At 41.3% G+C, this 25,887-nt stretch overlaps 1 protein-coding gene across 2 annotated transcripts in view; it reads right to left on the minus strand.

Annotated features, from left to right (window-relative positions):
* Positions 1-25,887, minus strand: part of PLCL2 (phospholipase C like 2) — a 235,879-nt gene that overhangs the window by 92,339 nt on the left and 117,653 nt on the right. For both annotated transcript variants that reach the window (XM_043966908.1, XM_043966910.1), the window contains exon 3: positions 3,996-6,482. In XM_043966908.1, the coding sequence (XP_043822843.1) occupies positions 3,996-6,482 (2,487 nt within the window). The remainder of the gene's footprint in view (positions 1-3,995; positions 6,483-25,887) is intronic.

Here is a 25,887-nt window from a genome sequence, read left to right on the forward strand (position 1 = left end):
CCTTCTTGTCCTATGTATGCTATCGTTTTTGTTCCCAAAGACCTCTGGGTTCTCATTTCAGACTACTAGAGGCATACCACAAGAATATCCATTTAAGAAAACTCAAAGATACCTTGTAATGAGAGGCAGAGCATGGGACAGTAGAAACCTAGCCAGATGACATCAAGCAAGTCAACTCAGTTTCCTCATCAATTAAATGGGGATAATACAACTTACATCACCCACCATCAGGTTACAGTGAGAGAAGTGCTTTGACAATAATAAAGGTTGGCATAAATGCAAGCTGTTCTTATTATCATTATTATACCTAAAATACTTTAAATTGCTCTATGACTTTTGGGACACCTTGTATAAAGAATAAGATCGTGAGGGGGCAGCCAGATGGCACAGTGGTTATAGCGCTGGCCCTGGATTCAGGAGTACCTGAGTTCAAATCTGGCCTCAGACACTTGACACTTACTAGCTGTGTGACCCTGGGCAAGTCACTTAACCCCCACTGCCCCACAAAAAACAAAACAAATAAGATCATGAGGCACTATGGGATAGTGGATAAAGGGCCAGACCTGGGTTCTAGAACAAAGCTTTTTAAACTGTGGGTCGTGATCCCATGTGGAGTTCCCTAACTGAATGTGGGGGTTATAAAAATCTGGCAGCAAATGTTTGATTTTGATACCTGTTTTACATATTTCTCAGATGAAAGGGGTGGCAAGTAGAAAAACGTTTAAGAAGCCCTGTTCTAGAAAACCTGAGTTTGACATATATACTGCCTATGTGACCATGGACAACCTATAAACCACTTTAGGTCCCAGGCAACTAAGACTCTAAGTGACAGATGCATCAGTGAAGGGGCTTTCCATACTGGAAGTTCACAATGCAAGTCCAGGATCTCCCTGCCCCCCCATATCATTAATAAGCAGCATCATAATGAATTCTTAGTATTTAAATTTATAGTCACAGACTACCATCCCTAACCAACCTGGACCTCAGTTTTCACATCTGTAAAATGAAGTAGCATGATAGTAAATTTCTAGTATTTAAAGTTATAGTTGGAGGCCAACATCAGTGCAGAGGCCGTTTAACTTCCCTGGGTCTCCCTTTCCTCATCTGTGAAAGAAGGGAGTTGGACTAGACAGCCTCCAAGCTCAGAATCTCTGGTCCTAAGATGCGGAGCCAGGCAAAGTAATTCTGAATGAATGTCAATCTGAGGAGGAGCTGCCAGTTATGAGTGAGGGTATGGGAAAGAAAACCACACTGAACAACAACCTACAGAAATGACGAATCATTGTGACTTTTGCCAATTCCCTTGTTTTAGGGAGGGGGGTGACTAAGTCATCATTCTCAATGATTTCTGGCTGATTCTTATTGTCACATTTAAGACGAGCATCAAATTAATCCCTCTATCTTTTTGCCACCTCCATTGTACATCATCTAAAGACCAGACTAAATTAGGAGATGCTCATTCCCAAGTCGCCCACAAAATGATCAAATGTTCAGGCATGATTACTTTCTAAGCCTGTGTACTATGTGAAAATGGAGCAACAAGTTATGTGGGTGGAGTAAAGATCCACACCCATAAAATTTCAGGGCCATGAATTAATGAAGTTTTTTTGTTTTTTGTTCAAAATTAAGCCTCTAAGGGGGCAGCTAGGTGGTGCAGTGGATAAAGCACTGGCCCTGGATTCAGAAGGACCTGAGTTCAAATTCAGCCTCAGACACTTGACACGTTAGCTGTGCAGCCCTGATCAAGTCACTTAACCCTCATTGCCCCACCAAAAAACAAAAAACAAACAAAAAAACCCAATTAAGCCTCTGTTCAAAAATTCATGACTGTGTTCCATGCTCCCTACTTATCCTTGTGAAAACTAATTAACTCCCATCAATTGAGTAAACCAAGATTTTCCCCATTTGTCTGTTTCTGGACAACTCAGAAGTAATTTCCTCCTACTTGGGTCCTGGAAAAGTTATAGAGATGGTGTTCAAGGAGGTCAGTGTCCTGAATGGATATATCATTACATTAGGGAGTGGCACATAGCACCCTGTGGTCGGTTACAACTAATGCTAGATCAAGACCTTATATTCCAAGAGAGATGGGTGAGCTTTTATTGCATGCTCCATCCCTGCTCTTTTTGGATCAACCCTTCAATTTCATTGGGGCAGGCAACACCTAGTGAGCAGATTCCCTCTAACAATGCAGAGCTGTGCCTAAGAGTCTTAGAGAATTGCCTAGAAGCATTGAGAGTTATATTGCTTCTGTGTGTGTGTGTGTGTGTGTGTGAGAGAGAGAGAGAGAGAGAGAGAGAGAGAGAGAAAGAGAGAGAGAGAGAGAGAGAGAGAGAGAGAGAGAGAGAGAGAGAGAGAGAGAGATCCGAACCCAGGTCTTTCTGATTTCTAGATTGGTTCTCCATCTATTATACCACACAGCCTCTCATTACATCTTACCTCTAAGGGAAATCAAATAAGAAAACATTCCCCGGCTAAAGAAGATACTGCACAGGCACCAACAAGGACTAGGATTTGATCGTTGAGAATTGATCAATAAAGATATTGTAGATACATGGAACCACAGCCCTCCAGAGGTTCAAGGTTCCTTAGAGATCTTTTGGTTCTTTCCACTTATTTCATCGACAGGGAAACTGGGGACCAAAGAAGTTACTGCTTAGCATGGGTGCCCAGTATACAGAAGACATTTAATAAATGGTAGTTGATTGAAGAATTAGCCTAAAGTCACAAAGCATACAAAAAGTCTCAAGGCTAGTAATGGGCAAAAACAATGAAGGAAAAAGTGTGGAAACCACAGATTGGATTTTACCAGCCTGCAGAATTCTCCCCATTGTGGTCATTTCATTTTTGCTATCATTTTAAGGCACCTAACCTTTTGGAGAATACTCTATAACTGGCCGGTGCCCACGTCTTCGGATTTTTTTTTTTATCCTCCATAACCCCCAGTACTTACTAATTATAAATGACATTTAAATGGTACTTTGATGTTTGCCAAATGCTCTACACGCCTGATTACAGCCAGTAATTACTCAACGAAGAAGGTTCTACAGATGTTTTTATCCCCACATTAAAGATGGAGATGTTGACATTCTGAGAGATTGGGTGACTTGACCACAGGATCATAGATCTTGAGCTGGATGTCAGCCTCGTCATTGGACAGATGAGGAAATGAGGTTCAGAGAAGTGGATTTTTGCCCAAGGGAAATAAGTGGAAGATCAGAACCCAGATCTAGGTTCTCTTTGAAGTACCATTCAATCTATGGGCCTCATCGAGAACACATAGTTAGCAAGCCTCAGAGGCAGTGTTTGAACTCAGGCCAAGTTGGGCGTCCATCACCAACCATATGGTGGTTGCTCAGTAAATAATTTGTTGCTTGGTTGCTTTTAGACACCATGATATTCTTCACATAGGCAGTCCTTATCTCCTACTACAAACACAGATACCTTACAATCTTTATTTAAACAAACGGGTATCTATTTTTAAATATCTAGAAAGTCTTCTAAAACAATCTTAACAAACTAAACAAATCCAACAACCAGCAGTTGTTTCCTGAGCTCCGCCTCTGTGCCCATCCAGCATAGGAAGGCATAAGAACATCCCAGACCCTGTTGCATTTCCTGAAGAGATGTTCAGTTGTGCTCACATTAAGGAACATTTTATAGACATCAAGGCAGAAACAATGCCTCTGCTTCTCATTTATATCTTCGCAGGGGGAAAAAAAAATCTATTAGCAGGCTTTTTTTATGATAAGAGACAAGACAAACACTTGTACCAAGAGTTATCATATCATCCATTTTTCAGCACAAGAATATTAATTGCAGTTTTAAAAATCTTATTGAAGGGGAGGATGTAATTCGTGAAAAATATTTCAAATGCAATTGACATTTACCAATCATTTAGGTCTGGGATATGCATAGTAACTGTGTAAACAACACACGTCTGCGAGCCCTATGGAAACAGCAAAGGTTCGATTTTTAAGAAACAAGAAATGTACCTGCATATTCTCTCTCAAATCTGTGGCATCCCGTATAGGCGGCTGGGCATTCTTGAACACTTCATCTACTGTTTTAATCCACAAGGTTCTCAAAGAGGCATATTCCCTGGATTTTTTCCCTTTTCTTACAGAAAGTCCCCTCTTATGAGGTTTCCCTCCTCCCCTCCTGTTAGTAATAGCCACATGAACAAATAAAGAGGCATGAGGCAACACTTCCCCAGTCAAAGACTGCAGCGGAACATGCCGGTAGCCGGTCTGTAAACACTCAAAGGGAATCGTGTACTGCCCAATGAATTCATCCCCAATATAATCATCGTCTAACACCACAAAGCGCACCATGGCCAGTTCTGGGAGGTTGATCTGAAATTCAAAGCTCTCATCAAAAATGGGAGTGTCTCCATTCTGGTTCACGGTTTTTGTCCTTTGTTCAGCGCAGTCTGCGGGGATTCCGTGGATTTCCACGTAGACGTAAGGGTCCACCACGTCCCCTTTGGCCCCCGAGCCTTTGGGCTTGGGGAAGTTCTGCCCGCTGATAATCTTAATATGGAGGAGCTGCGGCGACACCCCAGGGACGGAGTCTTTTGTGTTGGCGCTAAAGAAGGACACCTCCTCTCTCATGATGGCCGGCCGCAGGACATAGCCACAGTTTCCATTCTGTCTAAACCAGCCAATGTTCAGGTCCATCATCAAGCCGGGGGTCTGAAAGTTCATGGCGACGATCTGACAGCCACACTTCCAAAAGTCCTGAGGGTTCATGTTGCTGGAATCGATCCTCATGGGGCTGGGAAAGACTCTAGCAAGAAAGCGCTTGTTGTAATTGACAAAATCCCCTGGATTTTCATTGGCGTATTTGCTGGCGAGCACTTCATTAAAGGAACAGACCTCCCAGTATTTCTGAGCCTGAAAGGACACTTGGAACTCTTTAAACTGAACCGATTTGCAGATGCTCACCAACTCAGAGAGTTCTTTGCAGAGCTGAAATCGTTTTACAGGCACCACATTAGCCTGCTCCACATTTTCTTTGCCTATTCTCTGAGACATCTCCGCTCCTTCATCTTCATCGGTGACGTCTCCCTCTAATCCGGGGCAATTGGTGGACAGTTTTTTCGCCTTAATGAGGATTTTCCCTTTTAGGACGTCTGGAGACGGCAGATACGATTCTTCCATGTTGGGTGACGTCGTGTAGAGTTTGTCCCCCAAAATTTTCTTCATGTGTTGGACCATTACCTTTTGCTGTTTAATCGAACAGTGGTTTTCTAGACACAGAATAAGGGGGTATTCTGAAGCAAAGAATGCATATTTGTTAATGATATCTATCACACTTCGGAAGACTATCTGCGAGGTCATGGTGTGGCCTGTGTAAATTACAGGCTCATTATCAGGCCCATCCCACACGTCTAACTCAACACTCCGACAGCCCATTTTAAGAGCTCGGATGTACCCTGTGATATCGGATGGGCCTCGGAACTGGTCTTCTATCAGGTAGGTATTATGAGATGAATTGATGAAATAATGGGACAAAGGCTGCTTCATGTCCTGACAAACCTTCTTGTGCTCTGGATCGAAAATGTAACAATCAGGGGACATAAGGTAATTGGTGAAGCCATCTATGGAGAGCCAGCCCCGTTCCTGGCCCTCTTTGGACGGCTCATACTTGTGAATGATCTCCAAGCTGACTTCTTCGTCGATGTGGGCCACACCTTGCTCTGCTTCTAAAAACATCATAAGGTCCTTGGTATCGAGGAATTCTTTATTGCTTGAAAACTGAACTAAAAGGAAATAAATTTCAGGCCTGGTACAGAGCTCATGGAAAACCTCAGCAAATTCCTCCTTCGTCACTTCAGTGCCAGTTTTATCCTTGGACTTGTGTAGTTCTTTGAACTTCAGCTCGATTTTGCTGGTTTTTAAGCCAGGGTTAAGGTTTTTGATGCACTGCACGGCGCTACATAGAGACATGTGTCCAAAATGATCTACATCGACTTCACTAAACAATTGTGAAACCCAGGAAGTCCGCATGTTGTCCTGGCTGCTCTCTATCATGTCGAGCGTATGTTTTCCATAGGAGATGAGGTACCGCAACCCCGTTACCCAGATGTTGGCCACATCAGCAGAGTTGGCAACCAGGTCGAGTGACTCATAATTCTCTCCGTAGATGACAGAAAACGCACAGTCTTCAGAGATCTGGTCAGAAATGCCATTGCTGCGGAAAATCTCTGTGTTTTTCCCTGTTCTCACTTCCTTGATTGACTTAATGTCAATCTTGGCTTTCTCTGAATCCTTCTTCGATGGCTCCCATCTCAGGGACTGCATGTCAGCATCTAAGAGAAAATACCGATGGTAAATTCTAGAGTTGGAGCGAACCTTCTTGAGTTCTGAGCCTTCAACCATTGAATTGATGCAGTCACTCGCACTGCTGATTTTCTTCTCTGTCGGCATGCTGCTAAATGACACTGTCTTTTTCCGTTCTCTTTTCTGTTTGGTGCCATCCTGGGGGAAGAAAGAGGAAAAAATGATCAATTTTAGTACATTTGGATAATATATGCACTGCTCTAGGCTGGGGATAAAATGCTAAGATATTTTCTCTCAAGTTGTCTTTCACTCATTAAGCACTCTGTGCCTTGGGCCCTGAACTAAGATAGTCATTAACGTCTAATGATTATACAGGGCAACACAAGGAGAGGCTGTATCACTGACAGGTATGAATTCACCCTTGAATTGATGCTCAGTGGGATGTGTCAGATAGACTAAGCTTAGCTGTAGCTGCAGGGAAATCTTTTGTGGTTAGTCCTGATCTATATATGGTGTCCGAGCTATCTGAACTGTTCTGGAGGCTAGACAGAAATCCATATCAAATTGTAGCATGGCAAGCCAGGAGCAAGATGAAAGGAGGGAATACAAGCAAGGATCCAGAAGTTCCAGGAGAAATTCCAGATTCTCCAGATTTCCACATATCTGGATCATTTATGGTCCCATGAGTTATGTAGACACATGAGGTTCTACTTCAGAAGGTGGGGAGAGAGAAAAGAAGAGGGAGAAGAGGAGGAAGAGGGAAGGGGGAGGAAAAAGAAGGATAGGGAAAGGGAGAAAGAATAAGAAAGAAAGGGAGATAAAGAGAGGGAAAGGAAAAGAAAGGGAAAGAAGGGGAAGGGTGAGAAAGGAAGAAGAAAATGGAGGAGACAGAAAGAGAAGAGGGAACAGGAGAGGAAGAAGGAGATAGAGAAGGATGAGGAGGAAACGGAGAAAGGAGAGGGGGAAGGAGAGGGAGAAAAGGTAAGAAGGAAAAGGAAAGGGAAAGGAGGAGAAGGGAAAAAGACAACAGGGAGGGGAAAAAGAAAGAGGGGGAATAGGGGGAGAGTGGGATGGAGAGGGACACAGAAACAGAAAAAGGGACACAGAGACAGAGAGAAGAACTAGAGACGGAGAGGCAGAGAGACAAAGAGAGACAGAGACAGGGTCAGGTTTCTTTTGGCTGTCCTTCCTAGCACTAAAATTCTACAGCTTGTTTTCAGTAAAGTGTATTCTGCATTTACATATTTATATAATCATGGCACTTCCAACATTCCTCTAATTCTCCTTTTAATGCCTCAACATTCCTCTAATTCTCCTAATAATGCCTCTTTCATTAATGAGCTCTGTGGTCTCATTAATGTGAAAGCTGTAACTCATCCTGTGGGACCTCTCTCCTCCATGTCCTTCCATAAATTCCCCCAGCAGCTTACCCACAGTGCTAGAGGTCTTCTGCCCATTCTTTGGACATTTCATGGGTGATGTGAGCTGTCCTTACTCTTGCTACATGACTGGAGAATCACTTTCCAGACATACAGTTCTCCCTCTAGACTCCTCCCTCACCCTCCCTCCAGACATCCAGTCCATTGCCATATCTGGCCACTTCTCCCTTCCCAGATTTTCTCCCATTGACCCCTTCTCTCCACACACACAGCCACCACCTTAGTTCAGGTCCTTACTACAACTGCCTCCTAATTGGTTCCTCTCCTGGCTCTGCTTTTGCCTTTCCAGACTTTGCTCCCATGCTTCAGCTGCTGTCTCTCACCCTGGAACTTCTCCCCTCTGTTCCCACTGGGGACCCAGACCAGCCAACATTCATTCCCCTCCTGGTTCTAGAGGTCAACACCCCATCATTCAGCTCCCTTTTTTGAATTGTCTTAAAACATAAGGTCCTCAAGGGAAGAGACTATCTTACACTTCTGTCTGGATCATCAGTACTTACCACAGCTTCTGGCACAAAGCAAACACTAAATAAATGCCTGGTGCTCTCCCCACCTCAAGTCTTTCCTGACGCATGATCATCCTCCATGCATCTAGTGAGCAATTCCTCTTAAGGACCAATCTTTACCACATCGCTCTCCTCCTTAATAAACCACAGTGGCTCCCAGTTGCCTCTTTGGCTTTTAAAGTTCTTTACAACCTGTCCTCAACTTCTTTTTCCAGGCTCAAGGGATACCACTCTCCTTCCACCCTCTGCAATGCAAGTCAGCCTACTCTGTCCTTCACACTTGTCCCCACACCTTTCCATTGGCATTTCCACACTCCCTTTTCACCTGCACCTCACAGAATCTTCCTTTGAGATGCATGACCTTCTACACCAACTCTTTCCTAATACTCTTTCCCTCAATTGTTACTGCCCTTTCTCTCAAGCACCTTTGTACTATTTAACTTTTGTTGTTTTTAAGCCATTTTGGTTGTGTCCAACTCTTTGTGCCCCCCCCCCCCGGGGGATTTTCTTGGTAAAGATACTGGAATGCTTTGCCTTTTCCTTCTCCAGTTTATTTTACAGATGAGGAAACTGAGACCAACAGAGTTAAGTGACTTGCCCAGGGTCACACAGCTAGTACGTATCTGAGGGTGGATTTGAACTCAGGTCCTCCTGACTCCAGAGCACTGCACCACCTAGCTGCCCACTTCTATTTAACTACTTTGTATTTATTTTCTTTGTATTGATTCTGCATAAACTTAGAGACATAATTGCTATCTCCCCAGTTAGAATGAAAAATCCTTTCAGGCAAGGATGATTTCACTCACTGCATTTGAATCCCCAACACTTAGCATGGTACTTGGCACATAGTAGGTAAAGGCTTAATAAATACCCACTGGTTGCTTCTGTGATGGCATCCTTTGCCCCACATCTTGGTAACACACTGTAGTTCACTTAAACCCACCACAGACCTCCCTGTGGCCCACCAGAAGACAGACTTAGTGTCTTTTCTTTAGAAACATTGAATTGCATTGCTAGCAGCCCTAAGACACTATTGGAAGGCAATCTGGAATTATTGCATCATTAAGACTACCCAAAGAGAAACTGGGGACTACAAAGATTTCTAAAGTCCTTCCAAATTAGAGTGTCTTGTTTAGTTCCAAAAGGCAAAGCACACAACTCCCTTCCTCCAAACCCAAGAACACATTTTCCCGTCTCCAAAAGTTGATCTATTAGTAGACAGACATAATCTTTACCATAAAGAACATTCTATTTAAGCTAAAGATGGATACATGGCTTCAAACAATTAAAAAATGTTTTAACTTACAACAGCTCCCATTACCTTTTAATTTATACATGAAACCTGTGACAAGTTTTCAGTCACCTAGAACTGCATTCCATTTTTTTCCTCCCTGCTTTCACAGTTGGAGTATAAGGCATGGCAGACAAAATCTGGAGTTAGAAAATCATACCAAAGGAAAGTGTCTTGGCCCCAGGGTGGGGGTGGGGGGAGGGAATCACATGCAGTCAAATATTAGACTAAGATCATTCTGCTTCTCCTAATCTGGACATAACCAATTTAGAGGAAAATCTCTTTCATCTTTATTTTGAAGATGTGGCTGAAATTCAAAACTGCTCTTACTTTTTGAATATATACAATTTCATAAGCAAACTGTACCTTGGGTAATTAAATTCCAACTCTGACTCTTTTCGTTTCCCTCAAAGTTTCACAATGAGCAAAGAGGCACCTCTGATTTGGATACTAAGATATAAGGCATGAAATAAAATACAGCAATAAAAGTATCTTAAAAAAAACACCTCTATCTTCAGAGATAAGAGGAACCCCCCCCAAAAACCCCCCAAAAAACCTGAGGGTCACTCTATCTACAAAAACACATTTTATTAGAATGGCTCCAGATCCCCGAAGCATGCATTGTGGGGTTTTTTGTTTGTTTTTTGGGGAGGTTTGGGGGGGGTTTTGTGGGCAATGGGGGTTAAGTGACTTGCCCAGGGTCACACAGCTAGTAAGTGTCAAGTGTCTGAGGCCGGATTTGAACTCAGGTCCTCCTGAATCCAGGGCTGGTGCTTTATCCACTGCGCCACCTAGCTGCCCCTATGCATTGTGTTTTAAATGTTCAATCAGGTCTGTGTGAAATTCAATCTGGGATCAGCCCTAAGTGAAGGCATGAAACTCCTAAACATGGCAATTTCACCTTTTCCAGAATGGGAGTGACTTTATTATAAAGCAAGATGCATTTGAAGGGGCAACTCAAAAATGAGACAATGCCCTAATGGGTAAAAGATGGTCTCCATGCTTTAGGACTTCCAATTAAGAAAAAAAAAAACAGAAAATAGGGGGCAGCTAGGTGGCACAGTGCCCCTAGTACCCCTAGTGCTCAGCATTGTTCTTAGCACATAGTAGGTACTTAATGAATCCGTTTGGACTTGACTTAATAGAGAGAATAAACGTGCTCTCTTTACTCGCAACAGATAAAGGATGAACTCAGACTCCATAATGACACCCAACCTGTGGTAACATCCTAAGCTAGTATGTAAATTTGTGATACTGGGAACAGCTTGATTATTCTGATTTAAACACATGTACACACGTGTGTGCTTAGTTATATGTATTTTAATGATGCAGCTAAGAGGATAGAGCACTGGCCTTAGAGTCAGGAGAACCTGGGTTCAAATTTAGCCTTCAATACTTACTAGCTGTGTGACCCTTGGCAAGTCACTTAACATCTCTCTCTGCCTTAGTTTCCTCATCTGTAAAATGGGATAATAATAGTACCTACATCCCAGGATTGCTGTGAGGATCAAATGTGATAATAGTTGTAAAGGGCTTAGGACAGTGCCTAACATTTAATAAATGCTTATTCCCTCTAATTATGTGCTATCTATAATAAGGAGAAATTTCCATCTTATCATTTGCATCCAGAAGGCATCCCTGAATTTTTACAAAAATGCCGTATTCTACACTCTAACTTATGCTAGTAAATGTTTAACAACTGGCACTCTGGAAAATTCAATGTACATACAACACACTTTTAAGTTTAATCTGCAATGCTAAGATTTTCTCCATCACTTAAGTCTAGACAATCAGCCAAAACAGTACAGCAAGCCTTGATTTGTAGCGTTTGCAGATTTCAGAGATGTAAATTCTCACATATACCGGTATATGAGTTGCTCCAGCAAATCCCTGTCTACATTAAATATTGGTGAGTGTGTTTTAAAACTGTGCATTCTTCAACTATTTCAAAGACCAACATTTAAAAGCCTAAGACCTAGAGAAGTCATGATGACTGAAATCATTCTCTAAGATGAGTTCTTCATCTTTCTCTGTCATGGAAACCTTTGGCAGCCTGGGGAAGCCCATCAACTTCTTCTCAGAAGACGGATTTTTAAATAATTAAAGGAAATGCTAACATTCACTTAGAGGTTAGTGAAAATAAAGATGTGATTTTTCTTTCCCATCCAAGTATATGAACCCTCTGAGATCCATTCACAGACACTCAAGTTAAGAACCTCAAAGCCAAGAGAATCTGGCCATCATTTTAGATCTCTGCATCTCTATTGCTTATCCTAATACCCTGCATATGGTGGGTTCCTCACAAACATTTCTGTGTCACAATGTTGGGAGAGAGCCCAGAGGTCACCTTATCCTACCTATCTGGTATGTGACTTTTCATTAGATAGCACTTATCTCCATTTGATATGTAGCCCAATAATTATGGTGCCTTCCTTCTCTATAACTGCTTATTTGAGAGATGTGACCTTTCACATCTAAGCTCAAATTCTATGTCTTCTGTGAAGCCTTCCCCAAACCCTCCAGGCCTCAGGGAATTCTATGAATTCACTGGTGTAGATAGCATGTTAGGGTTTACAAAGAGCATCCATATATATTAACTAATTTTATCCTCATCCTTGTGAGGTAGGTAGGACATAGCATGGCTCTTGATAAATTCTTAGAAAATAGATGTCAATTAGTGATCAGACTAACCTATACATGTAATCTCACAAAAATATTGCCCTCATACATACTCATATGTATTTGAGGTAGCTGGGTGGTGCAGTAGATGGAGCACAAAGCCTGGAGTCAGCAAGACTCATATTCCTGAGTTCAAATCCAGCCTCAGACACTTACTAGCTATGTGACCATGGGCAAGTCACTTCACCCTGTTTGTCTCAGTCTCCTCATCTGTCAAATGAATTGGAAAAGGAAATGGCAAACCACTCCAATATCTCCACCAAGAAAACCCCAAATGGAGGTCCATCCACTTGTCCAGCAATCTATTTGCCATCCATCCATCTACCATCCATTAATCTACCCATCTATCCATTTATCTGTCTGTGTTTATCTTGGCTATCCATTTTTCTATGTATCCATCCATCCATCCATCCTATATATCATTGAAATGAATCCTGAAAAGTCGGCTTCTGCTTCTGCACTGCTAGAGAGCTATATTTCATCTCCTGTATAACTGCTTGTCATGAAAAGGTGACGGGTGATGACAGTCCATGGAAAACACATCTGGCCCACAAATTCCTTTCCTTTAAACTAACACGATTTGTCAACAGAAGATGGAATAAAAGCCAATGGCACAAATAAGCAAATGATAGTCTTAGTGAAAATACCAGTCCTGGCTTTCCAAACTCCTAGGTGCCTTAGAAAAAAAATGATTTTTGCTGTTTCCTAGGTGGGTGCATCATAACTGATTTGTTCAGACTGTTGTTTAGGACTGATTCCTTTGATTGCAATCAGAATTGAAATGCAGCTCAAGCACCAGCTTTCCTAGGGACCCTTCCTGATCCCCCAACAGCTGGCTGGTGCCCTCCCTCCTTAACCACCTTGGATTTTTTGTAGTTACTCCATATATACTACTATTGCTGTTCAATTTACTCTGCATACACTTACTACCACTGTATGTACCAAGTTACTAATGCTTAAGACTGCACCAAGACCCTTGGAATACCCACTATATGTACATGATATCTCCCAGGAGGAGGAAGAAGAGAGCTAGTATTTATATGGATTTTGAGATTTGCACAGTGCTTTACATATGTTACCTACTTTGACCCCCCAGTGGTTAGCATGGGTGCTCAATAAATGCTTGTTGGTTGAATACTTTAGTCAGCAAAAAAAAAAAAAGAGGATTAGTGATTTGATCAAGATCAGTGTCCTATGATCAGCCAAACTGCTTCAAAACAATCCCGTGAGCAAAATATTATATCTTCCAATCCGATTTGAGTCACTGGTGAAAACAGTGTGGGGCTAGAGAAAGGAATGCCTGCCCTTTAAAATACACACACACACACACACACACACACACACACACACACACACACACACACAAGGTTTAGTAACTGTAGGCTGGCCTTCTCTTCCATTCAATCACACTAACTTGGAATGAAAGAGCCACTAATTCAAGGCTGCATCAGAGATGCCTTGCAGGATTTTCCAGACAGTTTCCAAGCCTTAACATGCCTCCCAAGAACACCAGACACAGACCCCAGGATGGAGGTGGCCCCTTTGAAGGTACTTTATCAGGATAAGCACATAAGGCCTTAAAGAAAAACAGAAATAGTCAGCTACTGGTTATCTGTCCTCAAGGTCACAGCCTTTGTTGGAAATAATACAAAACTGTGTAAGATCTGCCATGGTTTTCTGCACAATGAGGCACCCTGCCCTTGCATGCTTCACCATTTCCACTTAATTATCTCTTTATGTGCCCTTCCACCAAAGAAGTGATACAGTTTTCAGCCATGTTGACCCTCAAAAGTCAGCTATTAGGCAATAAAGGGGTTGTGATGCTCACCCCTTGAGGGAGTCCTCCTACTGACAAAATTGGGAGTGCTTGAAAGACCATAAATGACTTTTCTGAAAGAGATACTGTCCCTTTAAGAATTATACACGTCTAAATTTCCCAATGCTTCAGAAGAGATCTTATTGGCAGAAATTCCAGGGACAAAGAAAAGGTACATTACTTCTTAGAAATGTCAATCAGCCTCAGTAAAAATTCAAAGGGGGGAAAATCAGGGAGGCAGGTATTTACTGCTCTTCAGAATCAGAATGATAGACTGTAAGAATTAAGTCTTTAAAAGGAGCCTTGGGAGGAAAATGAAAATGAAGTTATTCCTTTTTAAAAAAAAATCCAAATTTACAGTAGGGACCTGTATTCATGCCGACTTTGAATAATACATCTTTCTGATTCTTGGTAGAACTAACTAACCTAATAGCTTGCAAATATCTCATCTCATGACAAACCCAACATCAAAATCTGAACCCATAACAAGTATACTATGGCCAAATGGCTAAGCATTTCCTAACAGGCTCTTTGAGGCTGAGATTTCTTTCTTCTTTCTTTCTTTTTCTTTCTTTCTTTCTTTCTTTTTTGCTTGTTTGTGTGGTTTTGGGGGGTTTTTTAGATTTTTTCTTGAAGAAAGAAAAATGCAAAGGAAGAATGACAAGAACATCATATAAAAACTTTTCAATGTCCTTAGTACCAACTCCTAAGAAAGACAACAGTAGGCCTAAGAAAGGCCTATTGGGCCCAAATGAGCAAGTCTAATCCTTCTACATGACAGGCAGCCCTTCAAAACCTTGAAGATAGCTCTCCTATCTCTCCCCCAACTTCCTTCCATCCTCTTTTCTCAAGGCTAACCATTGGTGGATTCCTTCAACTGGTCCTTATATGATATGAGCTCAGGACCCTTCACTATCCTGGCTATTCTCTGGATTCTGGCCAAGGTTAGGAAAATAAATCACTAATTTCTATAAAATGAGAAAGTCTTTTCTCACTTGAGGCATTGTGGACCAACTCAGTTCCAAATCAATCTGTATCAACAGACTATAATTTCTGGATAAAAGGATGTGTTTGGGGATCCTAGAATGACAGAGGAATGAAATATAACCCTACTTTCGTGACAACACTCAGGCTTTCTGTCTGTTGAAATATTAATTCAAAGTTAATTTACAAAAAAAAAAAAAAAAGGAGGTACCATTTGTATCCAGTGTAAACGATAATAAAATCCATCATCTTTCTCCAGTCATGGAAAACTTAATGGTTAACACGGAGCCCATATAAATGACACTGGTGACACTTTACATTCCAATGAAAATATTGATGCTAATGAACTTTAATTTATGACCTATAATGGTACTTAAGTGGCTCACTTTAGTGTGAAAACTGTCGCTGCTTCTCGACTGCATATAAAGTAATATGGTACTCAACCAATTCCAACACGCTCACTTCCGATACTAAGAACATATTTAGGATATGGTTGCCTGCCTTCAGTTTTTTTAACTATCTCCTGGGTCTTTCTGAATCTAAAAAGATAACAACAATAGTCCAAGTGACAAGTGGATTGTACAGATGTGTTCGATCTAAATTTTAACATCTGGATCTCAAAGCAACTTTCTAGCCACCGGAGTTTTTAGCCCATGCTGACTGGTGCTGGCCATTTACCTTTTGGGGATGTACTTCTGGGGTCATAGATCTAGAGGGCAAAGGGATTGGAAATGCCATTTTGTTCAAGTACCTCCTTTTACAAATGAGGAAACTGAGGCCCAGGGAAGTTAATGTCTCACCCACATACAAGTGGGAGAGCAGAATGAGCCATCTCCCTACCTCAAAAGAGTAACTTCCCCTTTAAACTAAGTCTCTGCTTGGCTAGAGGATTCTCAAATAGGCAGGAGGCAGCCACCAAGTACCTTGACTGATAGAAGGGAAAAAGACATACCTGGGTCTCTGGCTGGAAGGAGAGAGGGAGGATTGGGGGCAGCTAGGTGGCACAGTGAATAAAGCCCCAGCCCTGAATTCAGGAGGACCTGAGTTCAAATCCGGCCTCATACATATGACACTTACTAGCCGTGTGACCCTGGACAAGTCACTTAACTCTCATTGCCCCACCCCACCCCCAAAAAAAGTGATGGAAAGAGAGGGAGGATTGAGTGGTCAGCTATGCTGCTGCAAAGTTGTACCATTCCAATCCCTCCCCCCACCACAGACAGGTGACTAGCTCAATGAATCATTTATTTATAGAATATTGCTTTAATTTTCCTTTTGAAAGGAAATGTCCTAAGCAGAGTTTAACATGCCATCTTTTGGGGAGGGGAAAGAAAAGGGGGAGCTGGTTATTGTTGTTTACTCCTGAAAAAAATTAAGGTACTTCCCTTCTGCTTTTTTTAACTCAATGAGTCAGAAGAGGGCTGGGGAGAGGGGGGGGGAAGAGTCGGGTTTTGTGTTACACACAAAAACTCAGGAAATGTGAGAAATGTTACCCTCCAGAGAGCCTTCTTTTAGGCCGCACCTTCTCTCCACAGCCTTTCTTCACTACTGGGGCTCTCACTGGCATCGCCCTGAAACACTCGGTTTGGTACTTAAATATAGGCAGTGTGGCTCTGTTCTCTAAATGCTTTGTGTAGGTTAGTTTCATTCTTCTCTACTCGACTGCCTGATCGCTGAGAGCAAAGCCAAGACCTTCTTCCATATCTCCCTGGTAGGTAGATGATGACCCAATGAAGAGGTGATCATAGGACTTTGAATTTGAAAGGACTTTCGAAATCACCCAGTCCAACCCCATCATTGAAAAAAATGGACACTTCTGACGCCTGGATAGGCAAAGGGACTTGCCCACCCTCACACAGGTGTTGATGTGTCTACCTCTGAACATCTGTAGTGGTTTTTCTAGGGTGTGTCTGTTTTTAATCACTCTGTTATTTATGTAAAGAAAAAAAAGATACATTTCTTTTTTTTTAACTCTCAACCTGGAACACATTACTACCTCATTATTCTGACTTGAATCATAAGAGAGTGTGATAGATTTTTTTTAGTCTGTTTTAAATTCTGTTTATGTCACATTTAATATTTTTTCCATTTCAAACAAATGTTTCATTTACTTATTTATTTATTTGTTTATTTATTTATTTTAGGCAATGGGGGTTAAGTGACTTGCCCACGGTCACACAGCTAGTAAGTGTCAAGTGTCTGAGGCCGGATTTGAACTCAGGTACTCCTGAATCCAGGGCCGGTGCTTTAACCACTGCGCCATCCAGCTGCCCCCTCAAACAAATGTTTTATTAATGTCTTGTTTTCTCTTTTATATCACCTTTGCTTCCCAGTGATCCTCCCTCACTCCTTCTTTTCCTCTGATTATAATTAAAGCTTTCCTTATAAAGTTATCCCTTCTACATCATGGGGGTGAGGGGCATGGTACCGCACATGCAAAATCTTTTGGTCTTCCCTTTGTACCAGAGAAGTCTGATTTTTTTTCTTTTTCTTTGATTACATATATATTTTTTTAAAATGTCTTTTTGCAGGGCAATGAGAGTTAAGTGACTTGCCCAGGGTCACACAGCTAGTAAGTGTCAAGTGTCTGAGGCCGGATTTGAACTCAGGTCCTCTTGAATTCAGGGCCGGTGCTTTATGCACTGAGCCACCTAGCTGCCCCCTTCTTTTTCTTGTATAGGGTATTTACTGTACCTTATTGTAAAATTTGGGTTAAGTGTTTGGTTATAGACATATTTTATGCATTTAAGAGTTTCTAAACTTTTTTCTGTGTCATCTCCTAGCCTTCCCATGTCATCCACAGCTTCCACGAAATCCCCCCAAAATTCCCATTTACAGTCATTTCTTATGCCAACTTGTGATATAGTGAAACCAAGTTGGGAAAGTTGAGATATGGAAGGGATAACCGTAAGGACATATAGCTAAGCCTAACATAAGGGCAGCTAGAGTGCTTGACCTGACTCTTCTTCCTGAGTTCAAATCAGGCCTCCAACATTTACTAGCTGTGTGACCCTGGGCAACTCACTAAACCCTGTTTGCCTCGGTTCCCTAATCTGTAAAATGATCTGGGAAAGAAAATGGCAAACCACTCCAGTAACTTTGCCAAGAAAACCCAAATGGGGCAATGGAGAATTGAACACGTCTGAAATGATTGAACAAAATCGAACAAGCCAACACATAGGGTATGTCCAGCCACACAAGGCCTCATCACTTCTCTGCACAGAAAAGGAGGACATGTTTTGGCATCAATGGTCTAAAGTCACATTTGGCTAATGCATTATGCAGATGGCTCTGGGTATTGCCTTCCTTACATTATTGTGGTCACTGTGTAGGGCTCTCCTGCTTCTCTCTGAATAAGTCCCAAGAAGCCTAGGATTTCTCTGAATTACTTATATTCATCATTTCTTATGGAACAATAATATTCCACCACATGTATTTTCACACACTGATGTATGAAACATCACATTTTTTTCAGCCATTGGATACCAACTACCACCACAAAAAAAGGTACAACTATCAGTAATTTTGTTTATATTGGGCTTTTTCTTTCTTCTTGGGTTCTAACAAACACTTGGGTTCTAACAAACACTTGGGTTCTAACACTTGGGTTCTAACACTGGGTCAGAAGGTATGAGCATCTTGGTGACTTTTCTAGTAGAAGTTGGTATTCTTTTCCAGAATGGTTCTTTCTTCTTTTGTCATCTTTGGTAAACTGATGGGGAAGAGGTGAAACCTCAAAGATTATTAATTTGCATTTCTCTTACTAGTGATTTAGAGTATATGGTTATTTTTAGTTTCAATTTCTTTTTTTTGAAAACTGCCTGTTCATATTTTTTAGCCACTTATCTATTGGAAATTGACTCTTGTTCTCATTTATTTTTACCAATTCTTCATGTAGCTTAGATCACAAACCTTTATCAGAGACTTTTGCTATAAAGTCTTCCCCTCTCCACCCCAATAGTCAACAGCTTCCCTTCTCATCCTGGTTGTATTGATTTTGTTCACTAAAAAGGATTTTAATTTTATGTAAGAAAAACTGTCTGCTTTGTCTTTTATGATTATCCCTTTTCCCTCTGTTTGGTTAAAAGCTCTTTCTCTAGTAATAGTTGTATAAAGTACTGCCTTCTGTTCCCCACAAACACTGCCTGACTGGTAAAGGTTCAGTGTTTTAAGAGTGATGGATGATCCCATTTCTATAAGTGATCCAAGTATTCTTAAATTTTTCCAAGTCAGAAACATTAGAGTAGGAAATCTTCATCTTTCTGTGTGTCCTGGACTCCTCTGCCACTCTGGGGAAGCCTATGGGTCACATCGTAAAAGAATGCTTTTAAACACATAAAATTAAAAAAAAAAAAACCAACAACAACCAAAAACATAGGATTACAAAGGAAACCAGTGATCTCCAAATACAGGGTGTTTTAGGTCATGCAAAACATATTTCCATACTAGCCCTGTTGCAAAAGGAACCCCCCCCCCACCAAGAAAAATAAAGTGAAAAGAGCATGTGTCAATTTGCCCCTAGTTCGGTAGTTCTCTCTCAGGGTGGATGGCATTTTTCATCATGGGTCCCTTGGAATCATCTTGGAACGTTGGATTGATCAGAGTTGCTAAATCTTTCACAGGTGGTCATGGTTATAATTAAATACAATTATCAAAATTTAAAAAAAAACCAACACAAGTTCATGAACCCCAGATTTAAAACTCCTGACCTAGGAGGCATCTTTGATGTTTACATTTCTTTCATTACCTATATCCAATCTGTCAGCAGGTTCTTTCATTTCCTCCTTTGAAATAACTCATGGATTCTGCTCTGTTCCAACTAGCAAGAATATGGGCAGCTGGGGGCATCAGACTGCATTCCTGGCTGGACCATTCCCTCCCAGACAGTTACCTTAATTATGGCCCCTGACTCAGGCCTGGTCTCTGCCTCCAGTTGCTTCCTCCCTTCATTATGCTCTGTGTAACCCAGCCCAATTAATCCTCCTCAAACCTTGACCACTATATTCACAGCAGCAGCATACATGACATTTCTTTTCCATTTTACCATTTACAAAGCATTCTGACATACTTTATTTCATCAGATCCTCGGTGAAGAAACAGGCAGATAATTATTATTTCCATTTTACAGATAAGAAAACTGAAGGCTAGGGATTTTCTTAAGGTCACACAGCCAGTAAATGGCAGAGAAAGCAAGCAATTGACACAAGGCCAAGTGACAGAGCCAGGACTCAACCCCTCTGAATCTAAATGGTTTCTTTACCATCACCCCTTGCTAAGGACGCTCCAGTGATTCCCTGTAATCTGTCACTTTAAATCCCATTAGGTCCAAACTCTTTGAACTACTCTATTTCCAACCCACTCTCCAACCTAACTTTCTACTCTTCCCCCAAATGCACCTTCTACTCTTGTCAGGCCAGATTCATCACTGTCTTCTGAACATGTCTCACTCACCCCAACTTTGGTTATCAAATTGCTCAGACTTATATTGCCACCTTTTTTGTCTTTGTCCTCCCTTCCCCAGGCTAACCGTTCTCATTCCTTCCACAAATATTCATCTGGCATGATGTCATTCACCATCCTGGCTGGTCTCCAGGTTATCTATGCACCCCTACAACATAGTGGCCAGAACTTCACACAGTGCTTCAGTCAGGTGTGGTCTGGCCCAGGCATCTTACAGTAGAACTGTCCACTCCCTAGTACTGGATATTAAGCCTATTCACTAACAAGATAAGGGAACTATTAAATGAGAGGTTTAAATAACAGCTCAAGGCAGCTACAGAGGAGGTATCACCAGCCAGGGTATTTGGTGCCAAAGGAATTGCCTGGAAACATATTTCTAGTGGAGTTCAGAGGAAGGTGGGTGTTTGGGGCCAGTTTCTAGAAAAAAGACGTTTGAATCCAATTCGGTTCAGCACGTGTTTTTTAAGTTACATCCAAGGCTCTTCAGTTGGAACTTAGGTGCTTATCTGGAATCATTCAGTGGGTCAGGGTCTGCTCTGATAATAGAGAAGCCTCCTACAGGAAGTGGGGGGAGGGAGGGTGTTTTTGGACAGCCTATTCTGCCTCTCCAGTTGAGACAGATGGTAAAATTGGGCATGTTCTAGGATTCTGTCCTATTTATTCACTTAGATTTCTTTCATAACCACTCAGGTCTTTGGGATTTCACAAAAAAGAATAAAATTCCTGTCCAAGCTCTTAGGATGGTTCATTCTTCATAGTTGTTACTTCTCCTCTGAATATTCCTGCATTTAACTGGCTTCCCCACCCCCGGTCCATCTTCACATTCACTCACTCACTCAATCCAACTATCCTCTCCTGTCACATTGTTTTAACCTCCAGTAATCCTAGAAAATTAGGATTTGAAAGGATCTGAAGGTCATCCAGTAATTCTTCCTGGCTAACCCTCTCCAATTTCGTCTCAATTAAACAATATTCGACAGACATTTATTAAGGATGGCACCGTGTTAGGCATGGGGGAGGGGACGATAGACAGAGAGATGAAGATAAATGAAGCTCATTGATAGCCATCCTACTACAATAATTGTCAACCAATTCAAGTCACTCGTTGCAAAGAACTCGGGTCATCCCTTCAATTTGCCTTATTCCTTGTGAATTCTAATCCTGTCCTTTAATACAGGGGCAATTAGCAATGTATATAAATATCCAAACATTCTAAACAGACTCCAGCCCATTGTTCGATTTATTTTCTTAAGACCAGGAAGGGTATGAATAATAGACCCTCAGGAAGCTCCAGAAATCACACGGATCATAAGCACTCAGATCTGGAAATGGAAAAGACATCAGGAGTCCAATCCTCTCATTTCACAAAGGAGTAATTGAAGCCCTGACACCCGGGTGGTGCAGCAGACAGAGCACTGGGTTTGGAATCAGGAAGACATGAGTTCAAATCCATCCTTCAGACACTTACTAGCAGTGTGTAATTTACTTAACCCGCTTGCCTCAGTTCCTCATCTATAAAATGGGGGCACACCAGGGAAGGAAATGGCAAAGCCTCTTCAGTATCTTTGCCAAGAAAACCCCATGAAGTCACAAACTTAACCTCCTTGGGCTCCATTTTCATTTGTAAAATGCAGGGGTTGATCTGTATGGTCTCTGAACTCCCTTCTAGCTCTAGGACCATGATCCTACCATCACCCATTGAGGCTCTTCATGACACCGTCCCTCTCCTAAAACTCTGGAGATCCCTTACTGCAATGGCTATATATATATATCCACATCCACATTAAGTCGCACAAGATTATTCCAATTTCCCTTTCTCTCTTAGTAGTAAAATTTTTTTCTTATTTTCTCTTCAACATTTTTAATCTCTCCCAAACAGTCTGCTCCAGTTTCTAGATAACTAGTCATCAATCCTTAGAATGTCACCACAACCCACAGGGGTGAGGGTAAAAATGGAAAAAAACTGGCTCTCCCAGCTTCCCTTAAACTAGTGGGTCTGCCACCACTAGCTTAACCTCGCTCACCATTTTAATTCCTCAGCTATGCGGACATTTTCTTGGATGAAAGGACAGTCCTGAGACATCTAAGAGGAGAAGAGTGACTGCGTTGTAGTTATATGAGGTTATGCCATACCCGCCTACAGACAGAGGCTCCCAAGGTGATGGAGCTTTGTTTTTGCCTGTGTGTCCCCAGCATCTAACAAAGGTCCTCACAGATGTAAGTATTTGTCATATTGAATTCAATATATTACTCTGAAGATTAAATACCATGAAATGCAGTCTCGGAGGTTTGACAGAGTCCTAGGATTTTGAGGGTTTGAGAGATTATGACTTATCTCTCCTAGGAGATTCACTGTTTCATTCATTCATTCATTCATTTAACTCATCAAACATTTCTTTTTTTAAATTTCATTTAAATTTTATTTTCCAAAGTAAAAACAAATTTTGACATCAATTTTTTAAAACTTTGTGCTCCAACCTCTCCTCCTCCCTCCCTTCCCACCACCCACCCACAAGAACTCAAGCAATTCAAAATAAGTTATGCATGAGTAGTCATGGAAAACATTCCCATATTAGCTAAGTTGTGAGAGAAAACAGTTAAAAAACAAAACTTCATGATGAAGAAACCAAAGCTATCTATTCCCATATGAAAAAATGCTCTAAATCTCTAATGATTAGAGAGATGCAAATAAAAACAACTCTGAGGTACCACCTGACACCTATCAGATTGGCTAAAATGACAAAAAAGGAAGATAATAAATGTTGGAGAAGCTGTGGGAAAGTTGGAACACTAATGCATTGTTGGTGGAGCTGTGAACTGATCCAACCATTCTGGAGAGCAATTTGGAATCATGCCCAAAGGGCGATAAAGCCGTGCATACCCTTTGACCCAGCAATTCCACTTTTAGGTCTTTTTCCCAAAGAAATCATGGAAGGGGGAAAGGGACCCACATGTACAAAAATATTTATAGCTGCTCTTTACGTGGTAGCAAGGAATTGGAAGTTGAGGGGGTGCCCATCAATTGGGGAATGGCTGGACAAGTTGTGGTATATGAATACAATGGAATACTATTGTGCTGTAAGAAATGATGAGCAGGAGGAGTTCAGAGAAACCTGGAGGGTCTTCCGTGAGCTGATGATGAGTGAGATGAGCAGAACCAGAAGAACATTGTACACAGTATCATCAACATTGAGTGTTGACCTACTGTGATGGACTATATTCTTCTCACCAATGCAATGGTACAGAAGAGTTCCAGGGAACTCATGATAGAAGAGGATCTCCAAATCCAAGAAAAAAAAAAAAGAACTGTGGAGTATAGATGCTGATTGAACCATACTATTTCTTTTGTTTTGGGTGCTGTTGTTTTTTTTTTTCTATTTTGAGGTTTTGCTTCACTGCTCTGATTTTTTCTCTTGTAACAGGATTAATGCAGACATAGGATTAATGTTATTATGTGTATATATATGTGTGTGTATAGATATCTATCTATATGGATATGGATATGATATATAGATATATAGATATAACCTATATCAGATTACCTGCTGTCTAGGGGAGGGGGGAGGGAGGAGAGGGAGGGAGAAAAATCTGAAATTGTAAAGCTTGTATAAACAAAAGTTGAGAACTATCTTTACATGTAACGGAAAAAATAAAATACCTTATATGTAAAAACAAAACAAACAAAACTTCAGATTCAGGAATTGACAAAGAAAAAAAAATTTTTAAATGTGTTTCCATCTGTTTTCAGACACCATCAGTTCTTTCTCTGTAGATGGATTGCAATTTTCATAAGTCCTTCAGGGTTATATTGGATCATTGCCTTGCTGAAAATAACCACATGCTTTGCCACAGATCATCTTACACTATTGCTGTTATTTTGTATACAGTACGTTTCACTCTGCTTCAATTCATGTAGGTCTTTCCAGGTTTTTCTGATAGTATCCTGCTCATTCATAACCTGTATATAGTACCTTAAACTTGACAAAGAATTTTCTTCATAATAGCCCAGCAAAGTAGGTACCATACGTTTTGCCATTATAATCAATCATCATAACTATTTCCCTCCATCCTATTCCCTTCCCATGATGTTTACTCTATTTTCTATTGTCTTTTACCCTATTCCTCCTCAAAAGTGTTTTACTTCTGATTGTCCCCTCCCCCACTCTATACTCCCTTTTTTCACCCTTCCCTCCTTATCCTCTTCCCCTCCTACTTTCCTGTTGGGTTAAATAAACTCCTTCCAGCTGGGTGTGAATGTTATTCCTTCCTTGAGCCCATTCTCATCAAACACTTCCTGAGTGTTTAGGCGCTAATGGGGACATAAAGATAAATGAATTCTAGAACTTATAGTCTTAGAGGGATCACATGATCAGAATATCTAGAATTGGAAAGCGACTCAGAGTTCCCAGATTCTATTCCCTCTCATTCTACAGAAAAGGAAACAGAAGCCCAGAGAGGTGAATCCTTCCCAGAGTTATAAAATTGGCAATCAAACCCAGTCTCCTGATTTGAAAGCACTCCACCTGTTTGTCTCAGGACAATCAATTAACAAGTACTTAGTAAGTATCTACTAAGGGGCAGCTAGATGGCGCAGTGGATAAAGCACTGGATTCAAGAGGACCTAAGTTCAAATCCAGCCTCAGACAGCTGATGCTTACTAGCTGTATGACCCTGAGCAAGTCACTTAACTCTCATTGCCCTGCCCCCCCCCTCAAAAAAAAGTACCTGCTCTGACTCTGGGAATACATAGAGAAGAACTTCTAATCTATAAAGAAAGGAAGAAGTCAGAGATACATATAAGTTAAACATATAAGGGGATAAGGGAAAGGTGTTCATTTGTTTGGCAAGAATTACCCTTTTCCCTTTATTACCACTTAATACCTACCAGGAGTTAGTCCATAAATATTTATTAAAGGTCTACTATGTGTCCAGAGCCAAAGGGGATATACCAAGAAAGGCTAAAACTGGCCCCTGCCCCAAGGAGCTCTGATTGGGGGAGCCTTGTACATAGTAGGTGGTCAGGGTTGGTGGAAGGAATAACTGGATGGAGAGTCACTGAACTCAGCAGGCCTCCATGGGGTCGGCCAAGATGATGGGACAGAGCTCCCTGCCTGAGCTTCTGAAGAAAGAATGTTCCAGGGACTAGACCAACACCATAAAACTGATAGATGGTCATTCTCTTCTTTCATTCCTGGACTTTTCTCAGTCTGGAACCAGTGTCAGAAGATGAGCTGATGAAAGGGAATGAAATCTTGGGAAAACTCTGATGGGGGGGGCAGAGCTGGAAATACATACAAATAGTGGAGCTTTAAGAGTAAGAATAATTCATTTAGTACTATAACCCAAGTGACTCACTAAGAGACCAAGTGACAACACATTTTCTGATAAAACCCCACCTTTATTGGACAACTGAGTTCAATCTAATTCA

This window comes from Dromiciops gliroides, chromosome 5, assembly GCF_019393635.1.
Source record: "Dromiciops gliroides isolate mDroGli1 chromosome 5, mDroGli1.pri, whole genome shotgun sequence".
Classification (NCBI taxonomy): Eukaryota; Metazoa; Chordata; class Mammalia; order Microbiotheria; family Microbiotheriidae; genus Dromiciops; species Dromiciops gliroides.